We start from the raw sequence: 19,789 nt of genomic DNA, 5'->3' as shown, positions 1-19,789 counted from the left end.
ACTGTAGAATTATGTATACTAAATTTTGTATTATCCGATAATCACATTTTAGTTGACTATTTATTTCTTCCGTTTAATTTCAGACCGTAGCATAACTTGATATATATGGCCAAAGACTAAATCAGTTGTTAATATTGGAAAGAATAAATTTCTTACTTCCCACCACATACACGTATAAAAAGTAAATTGCCACTTAAAATAACGATAATATTTTATGCATCTTATTTGTTTTGAATAATAGTATGAAATTTGCACTACTCTTATATTTAGAAGTTATACAAACTTTATAAGTTAGATTTAATTTTATATATATATATAATTTCATCTTATTCCATAATTTATACAACTCTTTAGTAGTATTATTTAATTAATTAGAGACTAATTAAAATATATGAACTGAAAACTTTAATTGAGTAATTATAGGATGAAAATTGTAAACATTTCATATTTGTGTTGTCGTTTAGCTTGTGAATTAATTCAGAAAAAAATATTACAATAAGGATTAAATTGCAATTTTAACCTAAATAAATGGAAGGCAAACTAAACTCTATAGCACAATTCCAATTTTAATCCAAATATAAGGCTAATTAACATATACTACTACTTTTATAACTAAATTGTAAAAAAAATGAAAAATATATATGAAGTATATACTAAATCCAATAAATTAATAGTCCAAATTAAATCTAACTTTTAAGACACAATAATATCTAATTTAGGACTATATTCAATTAAAAAGAAAATCAATCAATGGAGTATAAAATTTTCCAAAAATCCAACTCAATAAAAACCTAAATAAACCCTACCAACCCTACGATAAAAGTTGCGCCTCCCTATTCTCCATCTCTCTCCCAATCACGCATCTCTCTTCCTCTCCTGCGCCTCCACACTCTCTCTCAATCGACCTCGCCACCTCCCTCTCGTTGCCTTGCCTCGCCACCTCCCTCTCTCTGCCAATCGACGCCGCCACGCCCACCGCCGTGCTCGTCGGGTTTCCTTCCATCCTGCTTAACTGTCTGTTTGGTCGGCCATGGTGTCGCCAGATGGCTCTTGCAGAGTTGCAGTCCTTGCACCGCCGCCGCTGCATCCGTCTCTTCCGCCGGATGGTTCTCTTCCAGCCGCCGCTGCTACCTACGTCCCTTTCGTCGTCGCCGCTGCTACCTACGTTCCTTCTGTCGTTGCCGCTGCCTCCGTCCCTTCTGCCGCCGCTGCCTTTACTTTCCGGCCATGCATCTCCGGCGCTGGCCTCATCCCCGATGAAGTATCCTTTTCATGTTTCAGAATATAGAATTTAAAACCAATATTAAGTTATTCAAAGTTTCAGAAATGTATAAATTGAAAGATTCTATATAGATTTTTGCTAATTTGATATGTTTGTTCCTTTGCCAAAGCCATTGTTGGAGTTCTCGCCGGAGCCATCACCGGATTCCAAGCAGAACCACCCCCTATTTTGCAATCAGAAAATTAGAAAATTAGTCCATGATACCTAAATGTAGATTCAACTAATGGCAGATTCTATTTAAAAGTGTTTTAAAACTTTCTCAAGAAGCTAGAATTTTATTGAACAACACTCAAAATAAAATAAAGAAATAAAAGTCACTTCATCTCTCCGTTTTCCCTCCAAAAAAGATATAATTGTCTTTTCACCAAACTGACACTTTAGATTATGATAGATTAGACACCCTTCTTAGGTGTACATGTACGTCTAACAATCCATATGCAGAGTTGGCAGTTTATAATCAGAATTTAATAATTCATAAATCATAATTAGTTAGAATTTAACAATTTACATGTACTATTATTTATTTGGCAAACCACTTCGCACTTGTAATTTTCTTAAACTTTGTTTGGGTACGATCTAAAAACAAACTATATATAGAGAATAGAGATATAAAAAAAAACCACAATGGTAAAACTAATTGAGGCATCAATTCCATCCTTTAGACTTCACAGTCCAAAATGATACTCCATAAAATAAATAACGTTTTTTCCTTCATAAATTATTGAATAAAGGCCAAAACTAGTCTTGAGCATATGTCAATTTTACGATTTTTGTCTTATATTTTATCTTTTGAATTTTTGCATCCTGAACATTTAAATTCGGATAATGGTCCTACACTAACAATTCCGTCAATTTTTAAACGGTTTTAACCCGATTTTGATGGTTTTAACAGTCTCATTCAGGTTAAAACCGTTTAAAATTCGGTCAAAATCGGGTTAAAACCGTTTAAAAATTGACGGAATTGTTAGTGTAAGACCAATTGTGATCCGAGTTGAAATGTTCAGGATGCCAAAATTCAAAAGATAAAGTATAGGACCAAAATCATAAAATGGACATTTGTTCAGAACCAATTTTGGCCTTTACTCTAAATTATTTAAAATAAAACTTTTACTCCTTCAACTTTTAAAAAAGAATAAAGGTCAAAATTGGTCCTAAACATATAGCCAGAATACGAATTTGGTCCAAAACATTCACTTTTTGAAAATCGGGTCCTAAACATTTGAAATCGTTAACAAAGTGGTCCTAATTTGACGGAACAGTTAATTTCTGACGTTCAACACCCAATTAACGATTTTTTGACTTAATTAGTATAATGATGCATAATAATTTAATAAAATAAAATTAAATTAAATAATTTAAAATAAAATTAAAATATTAGAAAAAAAATTCTGAAATAGAATTCCTCACATCTCTCTTCCTCTCCTTCTCTCACCGGCGACACTCAATTCATCACTCTCCCTCATCAATTCTAAAGGGGTACCTCTCCTGCAAAATCGACTCCTCCATTTCCAAATCCAATTCCCATTCCCACCCCATCAAAATCCAAGAATTCACCTACAAAGACCTCCAATTAGCCACCGCCAACTTCTCCGACTCCAAGAAGCCCTCCGCCAACGACCTCGACAATGAGATCGACATCCTCTCCTCCCTCTACAATCCCTCCCTCGTCAACCTCCTCGACTTCTCCACCAACTCCCACGACCGCCGCCTCCTCGTCGAATTCATGAGCAACGACACTCTGTACGACTTCCTCCATACCAATCCTCGCCCCCCAACCTGGCCCCGCCGCCTCCTATTATCTCTCCAGACCGCCAGAGCTGGATATGGTGAATTCGTCACCGTTGGTGGTGGATTGGGCAATTCCGCTGATAAGAAAGCGAAAATTCATGAGTGAGTACGATCCTAGGGTTCCGGCGCCCAGGGATGCGAGGGTGAGGAATATGGTGTCGGTGAATGCGTAAGGTCGTGCAGAGAGAGGAGGCTGTCGATGAAGGAGGTGGTGAGGTGTTCGGGTGAGTTGCTGAATTCGTGGAATGGATTATCAAATCCTTGCATCATGGGAAAGGATGTGGAAATCGTTGAAACGCCATTGCAGAATCAACAACTACAGTTGGGGGTTCGAAGCAATTTGATGGAATTAATGGTTTAGGCATACAACTACAAATCTCAGATTTTAGAATTGATGGGGTAGAGTGATGAATTGGGTTTCGCCCGCGAGAGGGGGGAGGAAGAGAGATGTGAGAGACATTTTATTTTAGAATTTTTTTAATTTTAATTTTATTTTATCTTAATTAATTACTAATCCGGTCAACATTTTGCTAATTCACGGCTGACAGTCAGAAAATTGACGGAATCGTCAAAAAAGGACCAAATCGACAGCGTTTTCGTATGTTTAGGACCAAACCGACAGCGCTTTCGTATATTATGTACCAGTTTTTCAAAAAATAAATGTTTTGAACCAAATTCATATTTTAAACATATGTTTAGGACCAAAATTAACCTTTACTCTTTAAAAATTCCTCCTCGAATAAAAAGAAAACCACGTCAGTCACGAATCAAACCATATTTGTTTACTCAAATATAGTGGACAGATTACATCAATCTATTTTCTATATTTATACGTATAATATTATCCAATTTTTGATTTACATGAATTGTTTTATAATTGTCTTAAATTAGGCAACTTCTAAATGATATCTTTAAGCTTTGTAAGTACACACTGAAATTTCCAACTGGTTTCACTTCATTAACAGTCCGCGTAAAAATAAGGTCTTTTGTCATTGCTTTTTCTCTCTTTCTCTTTTTTCTTCTTCAGAGAATCCGAAATCCCATTTCACTTTACGAGAATCCCTTTTACTTAAGAGCCCTTTTCGTTTATCCCGAGATCAGAATTCGTCAGCTAACAATATGAGCATGGATAGAGAGTTGTACCTCAAAGCATTGGTGCTGTACTTTTTGACATGGATTGCAGCTGCTGACCAGCCTCACACTATCACCTTCAAATCTGCCAGAACCTTCCGCTCCTCTGTGGTTTTCCCTGTCGACGGAAATGTTTATCCAAAAGGGTACTTCGTTTTCTTCAATTTAATTGAAATATTGAAACTTCGCAGTGTTTGGTTCTGATTCCAATTGTGATTTGGGGGAATGTGATCGCCACTTATTTGATGTTTAGTTGGTGAATATTGATGTTAAATGTTAGAAACGCTGATGTTCTGAAATTTGAGGGGATTTTTTTGGTGGTTTTGTGATGAATTTTTGCGCTCATGTTGGTGTGCTGAAGTAATTAGGTCTGATTTGTGGAATCAGTGTGTTTTCATTTTCCAATTGCTGATATAGTAAAATGTTTCTTGGAAAAATGGCAAACTGTAGTAGAATCTCTCTTCTTTATTGTATTTGGCTATCTTGTTGAAATGATCAAATTTAGAAATTGGATCTGCATCAGTTGATGAAACATCTATCTTACCTTTAGAAAGTAGTAGTTCATTTAGTGAATTAGTTCTCATTTTCAATTTTATTGTTGACCTTACTTAGGTACTATCATGTAACAATGAATGTGGGGCAGCCTCCGAGGCCGTACTTTCTTGATATCGATACTGGCAGTGATCTTACATGGCTCCAGTGTGATGCGCCTTGCACGAAATGCACCCCGGTAACCTTCTTGCTCGATGTTTCTTGAGAGTTGAATGGTTATGAGAATGTGTTCTTTACACTTTGCTCGACGTTTCTCAGGCTCCTCACAGTCTTTACAAACCGAAACAAAACCTCATCACGTGCGTTGACCCCATGTGTGTCTCACTTCACGGGCCGGGGAACCATCACTGTCAATCACCTGAGGAGCAGTGTGATTACGAAATTGATTATGCCGACCATGGTTCATCTTTGGGCGTGCTAGTTAAGGACCTGTTTCCTCTTAGATTTACAAATGGTACCATTTTTGCTCCAAAGCTTGCATTTGGGTGAGGGTCTTTCCCTTTCCTTTACGAGCTTTACTCAAAGGTCGTTTTTTAAGGCTAAACACTAAAAAAATATCCTACTACTATCAATTATACATGTACTTTCAAATTCTTATCCTAGTCAAACCTGTTTATTTTACACTAACGAGATTGTTAATTTGTGTTAACTGCACAAAGACCATTGATGTGGCATCTACGTGGATGATGGTGATACAGAATCACAGATAGCGTCAATTAGTGGTCTTTGCACGGTTAACCAAATTTACGGTTATGCTAGTGAAAAATAGAGAGAGGTTGGATCAGGACAAATATTTGAAGGTGTATATAAGATATTTTTGGGGTAAGTCGATATTTCGGATTAGTTTGCATAGTTTAGCCTTTTCTGTTTATTTTGTTAGTTAGCTTATGCCTCCAATTCAGCTACTTATATCTTGAATCTATCTAGATGTGGATACAATCAAGAAGTTCAAGACACAGCCCATCTACCTTACACGGATGGAGTCCTCGGACTAGGCCTTGGCAATTCAAGCATCCTGGCTCAGCTACGGAACATGGGTTTGATACGGAATGTTGTTGGTCATTGTCTAAGCCGACAAGGTGGAGGGTTTCTCTTCTTTGGAGATGACTTTCTCCCTAATTCGGGGATCATTTGGACACCATTATTGAGCCAATCGTAAGTTTTATTATCTATAACGATGCAAGCTGACATAATATGCCGATGCTTACTATCCTCTCCTCGTTTTTCAGGAAATACTACTCTGTAGGGCCAGCAGATCTCCAGATTGCTGGCCAAGCTACTAATATCAAGGGCCTTCCCATAGTTTTCGATAGTGGAAGCACTTATACTTACTTCAGCTCTCAAGCATACAACACTCTCGTTTCTTTGGTGAGTTTTGTTTTGGTTTGGATGGTTCATTTTAAGCTCTGCCTATGTGGTCTAACAAAGTTTAATCTTTCCAGATAAAACGTAACTTGAATGGAAAGCAACTGAAAGACGCAGTCGAGGATAAAAGCCTCCCGGTCTGTTGGAAAGGCGCTAAGCCCTTCAAATCGGTTCTAGATGCTGCTAACCACTTCAAGCCTTTGGCTCTGAGCTTCACAAATGCCAAAAATGTTCAGCTTCATCTGCCCCCGGAATCTTACCTTGTCGTTACAGTGAGTAGCAGCTCATCTTGCCTTTCCCTCTAAGCAGTAACAAAGTCAATTTCTTGGAAGTGCAAAACTCACCCTTTCTTGATTCAGGAAGAAGGCAATGTCTGCTTAGGTATTCTCAATGGTGGAGAGGTCGGGTTAAAAAATCTGAACTTGATTGGAGGTAAGAAATCTCGACGCATCACTGCCCAATGCAGTTAACAATCTGTTTTTCTTGCAATCTGATGAGTGAAAACGTTGAATGTGCAGACATTTTTCTGCAAGACAAACTGGTGATCTACGACAACGAGAGGCAGCGAGTGGGATGGGCGCCAGCGAACTGCAACAATCTTCCAAAGTCCTGACCACTTAACACTCTTTTTGTTTGCTTTCAGCTTTACAAGGCCGAGGCAGTCTCACTACAATTTCTTTGTTTGTTTATTTATTTATAAACAGCATGGATAGAAGAGGAGACTTCGATCTGCATAACGATGCTGCCATTGATGGCACGTTGAGGGATATCTGCCCCGCGAGATTCAGATTCTGAGGCGTTAGGCGCAGATTTTTGACCCAGAGGTGATGTTAGTGCTGTAACTTGATGGTGTTGTTATTGTTTAGTAAATGTGGAAATTTTGGAACGTAGATGCATAGGAAATTATTTGGGTTTTTAGATAATGTATATTGATAATGTCATTTCTAGATAATGTTTTTATGTTGGATTTATGTAGTACTAGTACTAACAAAGTTAAAATTTTAATGATTGAAATCTTTTGCTACTCAATTGGTGTTTCGATGCACCGCTCGATTTACTTTATCAAATGTCTAAAACAATTTAAATATGAAATTAAGCAACTTTAGAAATTCACTAAATACATTTTTACGATATAATTAAGATAATTACATCCTTAAATTATGGAAAAAAATGTTCTCGAGTTACAATCATGTTCACCAAATATCACAAAATTTTGCAGAACAAAATGTATAAACTGAATTAAAATACTATTATTATAAAAAATACTGATTAAAATTATTAATTTTATTATCAAACAAAAGATGTCATGATTTCAGGGTCGTGAAGCAGCAAAAATCGAGCATGAGAAGAAGCTATTGCAGATAGCTTGAATAATAGTGCTCAGTTAAAATCACAGCTGATGCTAGTGATAAACTAATAATAGTGGGATGATTATGTGCTCATGTTCGTGTTCATTTCACCACCACGAGTGTTAAGATGAAATTTCCTATTAGTAATTCCATAAAATGTGGAGTAGCATAGTGATACTGTTTCTATAGTATATACATTTGACAGTAGATGAAATAATTGGAAAGGAATTGATTGACTGCAAAATCCAAATTGCAGCTAATAAACAATGTTTCAGTCGTCACCACCACCGTCTTCATCAAAACCACCGTCGTCATCATCTCCACCCCAGTCAGCTTCTCCCGGATCAACGCCACCATTGATATCGATAGGCAATGCGTTTTCATTATCATCCACTTCCATAGGAGCTGCCGGGGACTCGGGATTGGCCACTACTCTCATGGACTCGAGGCTAGCCTCGCTGAAGAAGTCAGCGTAAGGCTTGGATACCTGAGCGTCATTTAAAAAGTGAGTATGGATTGCAAAATACTCAAGGATCAGACTATAAGCAAATGTAATTTTGCATCCTCATCGAATAACAGAAGCACGAAAATTCACAAAAAGGGACATTTATGGTTGAAATGGGTCGATTCGCAAGTTATTAGCACTAAAGATCACTCACATAGATGTCCAAGTTTACGGAAGGTGATAAAAGAGTGCAGCAAAATCGATGCCATGTGACATTTTACCTTGAATAATACATTTCTCTTCTCTGCATTTTCAATCAGATTCTTCCAGTGGTCATCTCCTCTTAATGTTGATGCAGAACCCACGACCTATGATTTTGCTAGAAAATTAAAAATACAATCCCATAAAAACAGTAAGATGATTCCTTGAATCGAGAGGCATACCAAAACAGAAGACCTTGCTCGAGTAATGCCAACATTCATTCGTCTATAATCTTTAACGAAACCAATGGCTTGAGTGTCATTTGCTCTGACACAAGAAAAGATCGCAACATCCTTTTCACGTCCCTAAAGATTTTAGTCCCAATTATCAAAATATTAAATAAAATAAAAGTAATTGTCTAACATATGATGTCGCCAGGATGATATAAACCTACCTGAAAACCATCAACGGTGTTGATATCTACGAGTTTATCAGACTGCACACCAAAGGTGCTACGGAACTTCTCTCTGAATAACTTGACTTGATGTCTGTATGGTGATATGATTGCAAGTCGAGAACTTGCCTTAAGCTCTGGATAGCTACTAACTAATTTGCTATACATATCCAGGACAAAATCAACTTCGTCAGCATTTACATGAGAGCCACTGCCAGAAGGCTGGGACTCCTCCCCTTCATGTAAATCGAAGAAACAAAATGGCCCATAGCAACGGAAATTATGCCATGGGCGCCTTGTTTGATTTTCAATATCAGGCCCATCCTCCAATGAATCTTCATAAAATTCCTTAGAAGGGAAGCTCCTAATCTGTATCCAAAGATTGAATTAAGAACTTCTCTTAGTTCACTAAGTTTTTCCCTCAACTGGTGAAAGTAATACTTGAATAATCAATAGCATAAAGTGCCACGTCTATCTCATCTACAATAATTAAAGTCAACTTTTATGCATAGTGCATGTGACAAAATGCTAGTTAAGGGATAAGATGAAATAAAAAGAACATGTAAATAGTTGATATTCTTCATGGCTCATAGTTAAGCCAATGCTTCTATGTTTCACCATACAAATCTTTTTTTTTTCTGTCAATTTTGTACCCAGAACCTTGTATTTCTGGACGAGTCCCCTACAGCAAGTATACTCATAGCATTAAGAATAGGAAAGGAAAAAACGAGAGAAACATAAACCTCTGGATTCATGCGATATTGGGTCTTCAGCATCTGTACAGGATAGCCTGCCTGCTGGAATCTTTTGAATAAGCTCATTCCGTATCTACAAAATTTTAAGAAATTATTTGTTCAGATTCATGTACAATAATCGGTAAAACTAGTAACGACTAAATATTTTATCACAAAGTAAGGTTTTCAGACTAGACAATGCTCCTACCCAAAATTTTCTGCAACAGGGGAAATTACTGTGGCTGGCAGCTGAACTGGATCCCCGACCTAAATAGAAACAGTCAAATTAGATATTATCACCGTTAGTTATAAATAGTGAGTTGAACAGCAAGAAAACTATAAATCAAAATCGAGTGTGAAGAAACAAAACTTAGTTACAACATCATTGGTCAGCGACATGGATGACTGCAAGTAAGATGACAAACATTGAAATGTACAAATGCCTTAACTGCAAAGACTGTTTCATCCATTCATCACAGTCAGAAATGCTACTAAACAGCAGTACAAAAACCAAAGAACATTACTTGGTAACTGTTTTACTTCAAAAAGATGCATTCATTATAAATTCAAGTCACATTGAAGTATTTTGCATGGCGATTTGACAAAAAAAAGCTTTCAAGAAGATAAATTATAAAAATAATTACAGGACTATAGTGTCTCAGAGGTGTAGCTAAAAGTACGTCATTGGAGTTCAATAACTGAATACTTTCTTCTGCATGGAAAATACCTTCTGTCCTACGGCAGCTAATTTAGAAGGTACATCGATGTTGTACCACGGGTACTTAATAAAACTGACTGACTTGTGGAAGAAAAATTATGTCCATGTATCCTACTATGTAATTGGATTAAGCATGGTCACATTCTTAACCTTGAAAAAATAAGTTTCTCCAACCATCAGATAATATGCACATCTCAGTAAAACAAAATACTGCATATACAGTTAACATCATTTGCACAACTTGACATATGCTGAAGAGAACTTACCAAGAAAACTTGTTTGCATCCACTAGCCAGTGGTATAAGCGTAGCTGACTCCACCTATCGCAGACAAAAAATTGAAGAATGTTACAATGTTCTGATATTAGCCTTAACCAAAGGAGTCGATGAAAATTTGGTTGATCAGTTAATCCACACATTGTCAAACTAGCCTAACAATCTCTCACAAACAACGTTTCTCAAATAGAAGTAAATACAGGATATAAACATGAAATACTAACATTTTCTAGAAAGAAGTATCAAATAGACATATTCTTAATTCCACAGCAGCCCTACTTTTAAATGATGAACAATACTTACAGCTTGAGCAGCCTCATCAATTATGACAACATCAAAACTCCGATTCAATTTACTAAATAGAGTTGATCCGCTGAAGCTCAGAGTGGAGAAAACCTGGTACAGATAGCTAATCATTGAAACTTATTTACCAACGAAGCAAAATATAGAACATTACTAGAAAAGGTTAACTCTGACATACTATAACTGCCTCATCCAGTATGGAAGCACGCATACTGTCTTTGTCCTTTGATATGCCTCCTTGCTGCTTCTGCTTGTCACCAACCTGAGAGTCCATGCCCGCAAGTTTTTGCTCTACCTAAATCAATTAGGTACCATTGTCAATTTTTGAAACTCTAAATCAAGCCTTTAGTTTATTTCTGATTGCCATATGCACATACCAAGTAATCCATGGAAACTGCCTGGACTGAGTGGTGGGCTTTAAGACCTACTCGCACAATCTTAGGGCTGTATGCATGGTCAGTTTCATCACGAATGCCTGTATTGTACCCATAGAAGCATCATCACTTCATGTGCATAACCTTGAAAATTTAATTCGACCACTTCATAGGTCACCAAACAAAAGTGTAATCATAAGTGAGTATGACAAGATAAATTAGAATGACAACAGCAAATGAGTATTGTCCTTCATCCTAGCAAAGTCACATTTGGTGTAAAATTTACCCAACTATCTTGTATATATTAAGAGTAGTTATGTTAGTTTATAATCAAAGTCAATCTTCCTTTGTTGATATCAACAAAAATTATAATTTTAAAAACAAGGAGATGTGGTATTGGAAGCTGAGATTTGGCAGTTTTGCTCTGGTCACTGCTGGAACTAAATGTGGCCAGTGAAGTTGACATTTGAATTATTATATTAATAAATCTCACAACAGCAATAAGCAGACCATGGATAAGATATTTAAGATGAAATTATTGTTATAGAACTAATTACTGGAAAGTGGAATGTGGAAAGTGGAAAAACAAGGGAGATGTAAACTTATTTGAAGAAGGACCTATGCCCAAATGTAGGGACAGGAGACTGTAGTCATTGAAATTGAAAATTTGTTATTGATTTTATATCTTTTAGAAACGGATGCCTAAAACCTGTGGTGAGCCAATACAACTTGATGTGCTTGCCCTAATTCTCTTGGATTACTCACCCTCCATAAAACTGTATATAGGAGGCATGACAAGGTCCAAAGTCACACGAATCATAACTGATGAGCTCAAGAATGTGAGAAGAAATTCAGTTGAAAATTTCTCTAAAATAAATTCTCATTTGGACTGGAAAAAGGAATTTTCCATATTTTTGGCAATCTCTCTAAAAAAACTACCCCATTAAATTTCCCCGTGACATTACCAGAACTATCACATTTTACAAAAATGCCAAGGGGGCAGTTTGATATAATTATGGATCTCAAAAAATGTATATGAAAGAACTGAATATCAAAGACTAATAGAAGATGAAACTAAATAAGTAGCAAGTCAAGGATAACGATCACTAACCGGTACTCAGGATACGCAAAACAATCTCATCAAGAGCAGAATTTGAAGGAGCACATACTAGAACACGAACACGATACTTTCTGCTTGAATTAACCACCTCTGGTTTCTATATTAAGTTTGAACATTAAGTTGGAGGAAAGTGTTTAAAATAACTTCAAAATACTAATACTGTCAAGAGGGAATTGCTCTCACCATCTCATTGCCAGATGTGGGGAAGAATCCATCATCTCCATCTACAGGCATGATCAAATCTCGAGGATTAATTCCACTTAGCCATGGTGATGCTTTGTCCCAGTGACTACATCTGTAGGCAACAACACATCTTTTAAATGAAATATTACCATAAAAGTCCATGATAATGTACTTCATTAGTCTTTACTATGGCTCTATTTGATTGGAATTCTATTGCTGCAGCTAGAAGCTGCATAAGATAGATAGAGGAGTGTAGAAGATACTAGAAAACTAAAACTATCTAGATATAATTATTGGAATTGAAGAACAAGTAATTCAGCTATGTAAGTCTTCGGAAATGAGTAGCCACTAATTACATTAGCCTACATAATGAGCACCTCATGAAAGATACATTGCCAACAATGGCAAAAGTTTTCCAACATAAAAGTTGGAAGTAACTCACTAACAAGTTGCGGGCTTGCAACACAATAATTGAAAACTTATACTTAACAAGTTGCATGCTTGCAGTACAATAATTGAAAGCTTATACTTAATAGAAAAAATAGAGTTAAATGTACTTTTCTTGAATAGGCAGTTCTGGCCCACGTTTGACCCCTACTTGTTTTCCTCTGCAAGAAATACATATATCATATTATTCAGATGGTTGAGTATGATCTTAGTAGTTCGTCTCTAACAATTGGCAAACAGCAACATAAGCATTCCAAAAAAGTAAAACATAAAAAGATGCTCACCCGTTGGAATGTACCCTAGGTGGAGTAGCATGCAAAATGGCACTAAGAAGCCCAAGAATGGTTTGTGTTTTTCCTGTGCCAGGTGGACCCTACAAGCAACTACTACGTTAAACAAATATCCCGCATCATTGCCTCGAAAATTTTAAGCAATGCAAAAGCAAAACTAAATAGATCAAACGTAAATCATCGTTTATTTAAAAACATACACAATTTAATTGATGTGTTAGTGACAAGCTTGCATTTGTTGTCAATGCAGGAAAAAATTAAAGTCAAAGTAACACATAGCCACTAAAAACCACATGTTAAATGTCAAATATTGTAGTTCTATGTGTCTAGGAATTTGTAAAAGGACTAATATTAGGATCTAAAGATACAAGTCAAACCTGTATCAAGACAAAGGGCTTCCGTGAAAGACCTTCCTGCAAAAAAACAAGGATACTCTTTCAGTAGATGTTTGAAAATGAATGGAAAAAAGTAAGAAAACGAAGATGAGCACTTCTTTTGACGCAATAAATAATATACAACAGTTTTGGAGAAATTGAAATATCAAGGATCCTGAACAGTGGATAAAGTTAACAAGAGCTCACGTTTATAGCCTTTAATTGTGATTTATTGTGATTGCTCTCAATAAAATCCATTAAAGGTTTAGCCAGTTTCCAAGCACCATCTTTACTAATAATGTCAACGTCTGATGGTTCTAGGATCAAATCCTTGAAAGGGAGATATCTAATGGACTGCAGAGCAACATATTCACGGACTATAGTTGATAAACTGCAAATCTGAAACAACACGAGCCAAAAAAAATATAGACAGGATTAAGCAAAAAGCCAAACCAGCAGCCAAGATATCATCGGCAAACTAAAGAAGAAATAAACTTGCAACATGTTTAAATTAAACATTTACCTTCTGAACAAATAAGATTTTCTTTACTTCACAAACAATAGGAAGCATGCTAAAGCGCCTTTGGCTACTTTTAGTTTTGTCTTTGTTGTATCCTATGACTTCATTACCCAAAAACAAACGAAGTCTTAGCTTGTCCTGTTGACGATGCTCAACCAATGCAAAGGCATATGCCGTTGGTATTTTGCCTTCAAACTACATCAGAGAAAACCATTTTCGAAACAGTCATGAATAAGCAAATAAACCAAAATAGAGTACTAGAAAATAACCTGTAGTATACTAGTAGTACATACTTAATGTGGTTCAACAAACAGTTACCACGAGCTTGTGAAGATTTACCTTCTTATTTGAAACCAATAATAAATCATTTTCAGATACTTTCTCTGGCTCCGAACATATGATCATAGGCATATGAAATCCATTAACTTCTCCACATTCTGCTACCATCGCTTCCTGGCATACTCTTTCTATTTGTTGCATAGCACATATCACAAAAATGTGTGCAGTCAAAAAGTAATCTCAAAGCAAAAACAAAGTAATGCAGAAACTAGAACCAAGCTTATTCTCAACAAAAAGAGTATCTAAAAAATCTTAGAAATATGACAGTAACTAGTAGAAAGTTGAGTAGCATCTGAATCATAAATTTCCAATATGGGAAGCAATTAGCCCTACAAAAGAGCAATGTGGGAAGAACACAACACCTTCGTCTTCATCAATGTCTCTAGCAATATTTGCTTTAACTTCTTCAAATAGCAGTGGCTCAAATGTCCCAAGATATTCTTCAACATTTTTATACGTGTTTTTAACCTTTTTCACTCCAAGAGCACGTTTCGGTTGACGCTGCAACACCATATTCACAAGAGATGAATGTAAAAAATTCGAGTCTTAAAACTAATCAGTAAAAGTGAGAGATAGTACTTATCATCACCGGAATCAGGCTACTTCAACAGATAGTCAGCGAAAAGAAAGGGAAAATTAATACCTGTGCTTCCTCCAAGATGAGATTGTAATCCCAACTGAGCACAATTTTGTAGAATTGAAGAATGCAGGCTTCCTTCTCGTGCTTGTGTGTGTCGACCGCCATAACTCCCCCGCTCCAGAGAGATTTGACAGAGGGTTTTAGTAGTTGAATAGGGTTTAAGGTTTTCACCCTTTACGCGATTTTAGTTTTTAGGGCTTAGGGTTTAACTTTGCCAATGGTCGGTTTTGGTTCGGACCAATGCTTTAAAAACCTCTCCGGCGACGGGGGAGAGCAGAGGGCGCAGCGACGGCGGGTGGCAAATAGAAGAAGTTCCTCTTCAAATTAAAATTGAATTGGGTAATTAAAACTAAATCCTTCCAACCCTAATAGAAAAATTATTAAAATGTTAATTTTTGAATAAAATTGAAGATTACCTACTTATAAAATAAAACTACATGTCCCTGTATTTTATTTTTAATTTTATTTATTTTGAAATATAGTTGATTTATTTACTTCTAATCTTCACAACCGTCTTTAATTGGCGCCAACACGCCTTTGAGGAGATTTTCTTCTAAATATTTTCGAATTGTAGAACCCAACAAGCTTCACTGCAGTAACTGCTCCACAGTCCACCGGAGACAGTCTCTTCACGACTTCACCAAAAACTAACTGCAGAGAGAGAGAGAGAGGGCAAATTGCAGAGGCGAAATACAGCTGCGTCGAATGGCGGAGGTGATAGATGTCATGGACATCGACGACGACGACGACGACGACAACGACAACGACAACATCAATTCCGCCAAGAATAACCTCAAGGGTAAGAGCGTCGTCGATTCAGCTGCTCCACCGGACACCAGAGCTACCCCTGGGTCGAGAAATATCGCCCCCAGTCTCTCGACGACGTCGCCGCTCACCGTGACATTGTTGAGACCAGTGAGTCACACCTATTTCATTCATCCGCATTTCGCTAAACACTTGGCAGGCTTGATTTTGGAAAAACCCTGCCCTTGTTAGACTGTTGAATTTTACTTCCTATTTCGCCAATTACTTGTTGAAGTATAACGATTTGGTTTCTCGACGGTCCATGTTCAGGACAGCATTTAAAATTTGTTGATTTTTAGGTGTGTATGGTTAGTGTTGGAATTTCATCAAGCAATCCTGTGAATCTTTCATGTTTGCATTTAGGGATTTGTATCATCACCATTATTATCTCCATTGATAGTTCTTGTTGTTTAATTGCTTGATTTTAACGGTTTGATGCACAATTGTGAGTGTGTGTGCCCACAATTATAAGCTTAATTTCTTTTGTGTAATGGTTATTTACCTTTTTTGTTCCAAAGTTGGTAGATTAGCATCTGGGAACAGATTGCCCCACCTGCTGCTCTATGGACCGCCAGGAACAGGGAAAACTTCTACCGTTTTGGCGATGGCTCGGAAACTTTATGGAAACAAGTTGCAAAATATGGTTCTGGAGCTGAATGCATCTGATGATCATGGTATTGATGTTGTTAGGCAGCAAATTCAAGACTTTGCAAGCACCCAGAGCTTTTCTTTTGGGTATTTTGTGGCACTCGCATTTGCTATTTTGTGCATACATTTTAATGTTTCTAATTAGTCACTTCGATTTAATACACCAAGGAAAGACTACATAATCACTTGTTTGAAGATTATATTGGGATAAGAAGAAAAAACAACATACTATGTACTTACATCTGGTTTGCGAAAACAGCTGGGAAGCTTCTGATGCTAACCGGCAAACTTTGCTGTCAACTGGCTTTTTAACTTAGTTTTTGTGTCATTTACTCAATAGAGCATTAATTATTTTGGATTTCAGAGGTCTCTTCAATCAGGCCTATCTGAGTATCTTATTTCTTACAGGGGAAAGTCTGCCGTAAAATTGGTTCTACTGGATGAAGCAGATGCCATGACTAAGGATGCACAATTTGCCCTTCGTAGAGGCAATATTTGTTTATAATTTATGAAATTTTCTGCATCATTTGCTTTTCAGTGATTGAGAAATACCCCAAAAGCAATAGATTTGCTTTAATTTTCAACAATGTCAATAAAATTATTCCACCACTGCAATCAAGATGTACAAGGTTCTGCTTTGCCCCCCTTGATGCTGTTCATGTCAGGGAGAGGCTCAAACATGTAATTGAATCGGAAGGGTAAGTTTTACTGTTACTTACTTAGCTTTGATGGTTTGCATCTCTTACATCTACACTATACACTAGTATGTAGTTGATGCAGAATTTTTTGAGATTACAATCAACTTATGTACACTTCATCTATTCAGGCTTGATGTTCCAGAAAATGGTATGACAGCTCTTGTAAAGCTTAGTAATGGTGATATGAGAAAAGCTTTGAATAATTTACAGGTATCATTCTTGTCTAATCTCGCTTTTTTGTATATCTATTCAGTAGAGCTTCATCATCAAGCCAACATGAAGGTGGAAATATAGAGTTCATGGATGTTCAATTAGGCTTAATCTTATGTGGCCTCACCCCTATGAGGACTTTATTAGCAACTTCCCCATCTACACGATGAATCATGATGTTCGCATAATGCTTTTGCTTGGAATTCATTATGCTTGTCTTTAACCTCATGATAAAATAGTTTTGTACTTGCTGTTTGTGTGCAGTCAACACATATGGCCTGCCAGCAGATCACGGAAGAAGCTGTTTACTTGTGCACTGGGAATCCGTTGCCTAAAGACATTGAACAGATTTCCCATTGGCCCCTGAATGAGCCATTTACAATTAGTTGCAAAAGTAATCTATTATTCACTCAGAATACGCTATCTAACCATAATTTTCTGACTCGGGTCTGCTTATTCTGCTGTTTTAAACATTCAGGAATCTCTGATGTGAAGACCAGAAAAGGGTTGGCTCTGGTTGATATCGTGAGAGAAGTTACCATGTATGTGGTTGGATATTTGTCTATTCACTTCATAAATCTCCTTTCCCTCATATCTTACTTCTCGGTATCAGGTTTGTTTTTAAGATCAAGATGCCACCAGCTGTCCGTATTCAACTTATCAATGATATGGCTGATATCGAGTATGTATCTTTTCCTTATGTTTACATCAGTTGACAGAACTTAGAGCTGACTACACCTCAGTCATCTATTTAGGAAAGACAACTGGATTTCAATGTGTTACTATATCTTACATATACTTCTTTGCAGATATAGGTTGAGCATGGCATGCAATGACAAGCTGCAGCTGGGGTCATTAACTGCTGCTTTTACACGAGCTAGAGGTTCGATAGTTGCTGCTACAAAATGACGATCATGTCTTGGCGAGTTTTTCTTAATGTGCTACTTATTCTATGTGCTACCGTACAGTAACAACTAACTCCCTTTTGAAGTTTGATTGATTGCAACACTTATAGCTTCCATTCTATCCATTCTTGAGACTCATAGCATCCATATTACCCAAGATCCGAGTGAAGGAAAAATAGTTGAATTGACCTGGGCAACAGTGCACGAACTCGTATGAGAGTCTTGCGCGTATAGGACCTTATACGCGTGTATACTTTTGCAACTTGTGAATTATGTCTTCATATTGACAAAAGTTTGATTTGGGGTATCTAGCTTCGCAACAACATTAACAGTCGAAAAAATCATCGTCACAGAGAATAAATCACAACTAGAGAAAAGGACTTGAGTTTATGGAGATTTCATGTTAACTGAGAAACTAAGCAAAGCCATGTGGTTTCTATTCGACTTTATAACCATATAATTATAGAACAATAAGTAGCATGAGTTTCACATCTATCTATTAAAAAAAACTATCATCCAAAAAATCAGAAAATTATGACCCTGTATGAAAAACGTTTTTGGTGGATAAAACGTCCAACAATCGAATTAATATCGTCAAAGCATAGGAGAGGGGTGACTTGGATTGACGTAAACATAGGGCTACTTTTATTTATTGTTGAAAGCAATTACACGTGTATTTTTCAAATTAACACACTATTAGATCATGAAGCCTGTTTAATTACAACCACCACTAATTACAACTCCTATCTACCTGTTTTTTGTCACATTATACTTTATTTTATAGACACAGAGATCCGATTTAGCTCAACTAAGTGATTAAAAAATTTACATTTTTGTACAAATACCTTCTTGAAAGATCACACCTAATATTTTTGAAATCATTTCAATTTTGAATTGGTTGATTTCTGACTCGTAGTTATTTCATCTATACATGTCATGTCACCGCCTCACCGGCATGCATCTAAGATTAAGATTGAAGCCACATAGGGTCATGTGTCCATTGGTTGGCGCTAACAGTATTATATAATCATATTTGAATTTGAGGATATTTGTTTGTAAATTATAATAAAACTTTCATCAAATTATGATTTTGCATACCAGCTTTAAAATTTACATATAAATACCAAACAATTGATTTGTTGATTTTGCAACCTATCAAAATTTTCACTATAATATGGCTTAATATAAAGCCTAATTAAACAAATAAAATTATTCAATTTAATATAATTGGATTTTGTTTCGCTGCCTAAAATATGATTGCGTTTTTTTTTACGTCCAATAATTCTATGTAAGTATCAAAATATGTTTAGCATCGAAATCTGATTAGTTGTAAAATTAGAACAAATCAATACATTGGTTGTAAAATCATAACAAATAAATAATTTGACAATTTATAGGTCGATTTTAAAGCTGATATGCAAAACTAAAATTTAGTGAAAGTTTAAGAAAGTACTAGCAATGAGACAAATACCCCTTAAACTTATACGTATTCATTCGGCCTCATGAACTATTGAGTCCAGGGGTTGAATTAACTTATTCATATGTATATATATCATATAACATCAATAAATTTAATTTCAAAATTTAGTTTTCTAAAAAAATTGTTTATTTTAAATTTGTACTTTTATCATGTCATTGAA

General features: G+C 36.3%; 2 protein-coding genes and 1 pseudogene across 2 annotated transcripts; 2 read left to right on the top strand and 1 right to left on the bottom strand.

The window, feature by feature from the left end:
• Positions 1 to 4,023: 4,023 nt before the first annotated feature.
• Positions 4,024 to 7,147, top strand: LOC121795066 (aspartic proteinase Asp1-like). Its single transcript, XM_042193505.1, has 9 exons — positions 4,024 to 4,347; positions 4,814 to 4,931; positions 5,012 to 5,238; positions 5,681 to 5,908; positions 5,983 to 6,121; positions 6,196 to 6,390; positions 6,478 to 6,550; positions 6,637 to 6,724; positions 6,823 to 7,147. The coding sequence occupies exons 1-9, from the start codon at positions 4,190 to 4,192 to the stop codon at positions 6,911 to 6,913; spliced, it is 1,317 nt and encodes a 438-aa protein (XP_042049439.1). The 5' UTR covers positions 4,024 to 4,189; the 3' UTR covers positions 6,914 to 7,147.
• Positions 7,148 to 7,585: 438 nt separating this feature from the next.
• Positions 7,586 to 15,247, bottom strand: LOC121811154 (probable helicase MAGATAMA 3). Its single transcript, XM_042211956.1, has 20 exons — positions 14,888 to 15,247; positions 14,607 to 14,745; positions 14,245 to 14,372; positions 13,909 to 14,100; positions 13,593 to 13,784; positions 13,389 to 13,424; positions 13,006 to 13,094; positions 12,832 to 12,882; positions 12,275 to 12,386; positions 12,083 to 12,188; positions 10,975 to 11,072; positions 10,776 to 10,892; positions 10,598 to 10,690; positions 10,286 to 10,339; positions 9,510 to 9,568; positions 9,311 to 9,395; positions 8,568 to 8,936; positions 8,356 to 8,478; positions 8,194 to 8,280; positions 7,586 to 7,954 (listed from the first exon to the last, which is right to left on the bottom strand). Exons 1-20 carry the CDS (start codon positions 14,987 to 14,989, stop codon positions 7,739 to 7,741), a joined length of 2,448 nt encoding a protein of 815 aa, XP_042067890.1. The 5' UTR covers positions 14,990 to 15,247; the 3' UTR covers positions 7,586 to 7,738.
• Positions 15,248 to 15,425: 178 nt separating this feature from the next.
• LOC121803750 lies at positions 15,426 to 18,274 on the top strand (annotated as a pseudogene).
• Positions 18,275 to 19,789: the final 1,515 nt, after the last annotated feature.

Source organism: Salvia splendens, chromosome 1 (genome assembly GCF_004379255.2).
Source record: "Salvia splendens isolate huo1 chromosome 1, SspV2, whole genome shotgun sequence".
Lineage (NCBI taxonomy): Eukaryota > Viridiplantae > Streptophyta > Magnoliopsida > Lamiales > Lamiaceae > Salvia > Salvia splendens.
The sequence above is the reverse complement of the archived record's forward strand: the minus strand, read 5'-3'. Positions and strand labels throughout refer to the sequence as shown.

Excerpts from the sequence above, each read along its gene's own strand:
- LOC121811154 (XM_042211956.1), bottom strand. The coding sequence starts at position 14,989 with ATGGCGGTCGACACACACAAGCACGAGAAGGAAGCCTGCATTCTTCAA. Across the intron at positions 14,101-14,244 it reads TATTGGTTTCAAATAAGAAG|TTTGAAGGCAAAATACCAAC; the intron begins GTAAATCTTCAC and ends TCTCTGATGTAG. Across the intron at positions 10,340-10,597 it reads TTGATGAGGCTGCTCAAGCT|GTGGAGTCAGCTACGCTTAT; the intron begins GTAAGTATTGTT and ends TGTCTGCGATAG.
- LOC121795066 (XM_042193505.1), top strand. The coding sequence starts at position 4,190 with ATGAGCATGGATAGAGAGTTGTACCTCAAAGCATTGGTGCTGTACTTT. Across the intron at positions 5,239-5,680 it reads GCTCCAAAGCTTGCATTTGG|ATGTGGATACAATCAAGAAG; the intron begins GTGAGGGTCTTT and ends GAATCTATCTAG. Across the intron at positions 6,391-6,477 it reads AATCTTACCTTGTCGTTACA|GAAGAAGGCAATGTCTGCTT; the intron begins GTGAGTAGCAGC and ends TTCTTGATTCAG.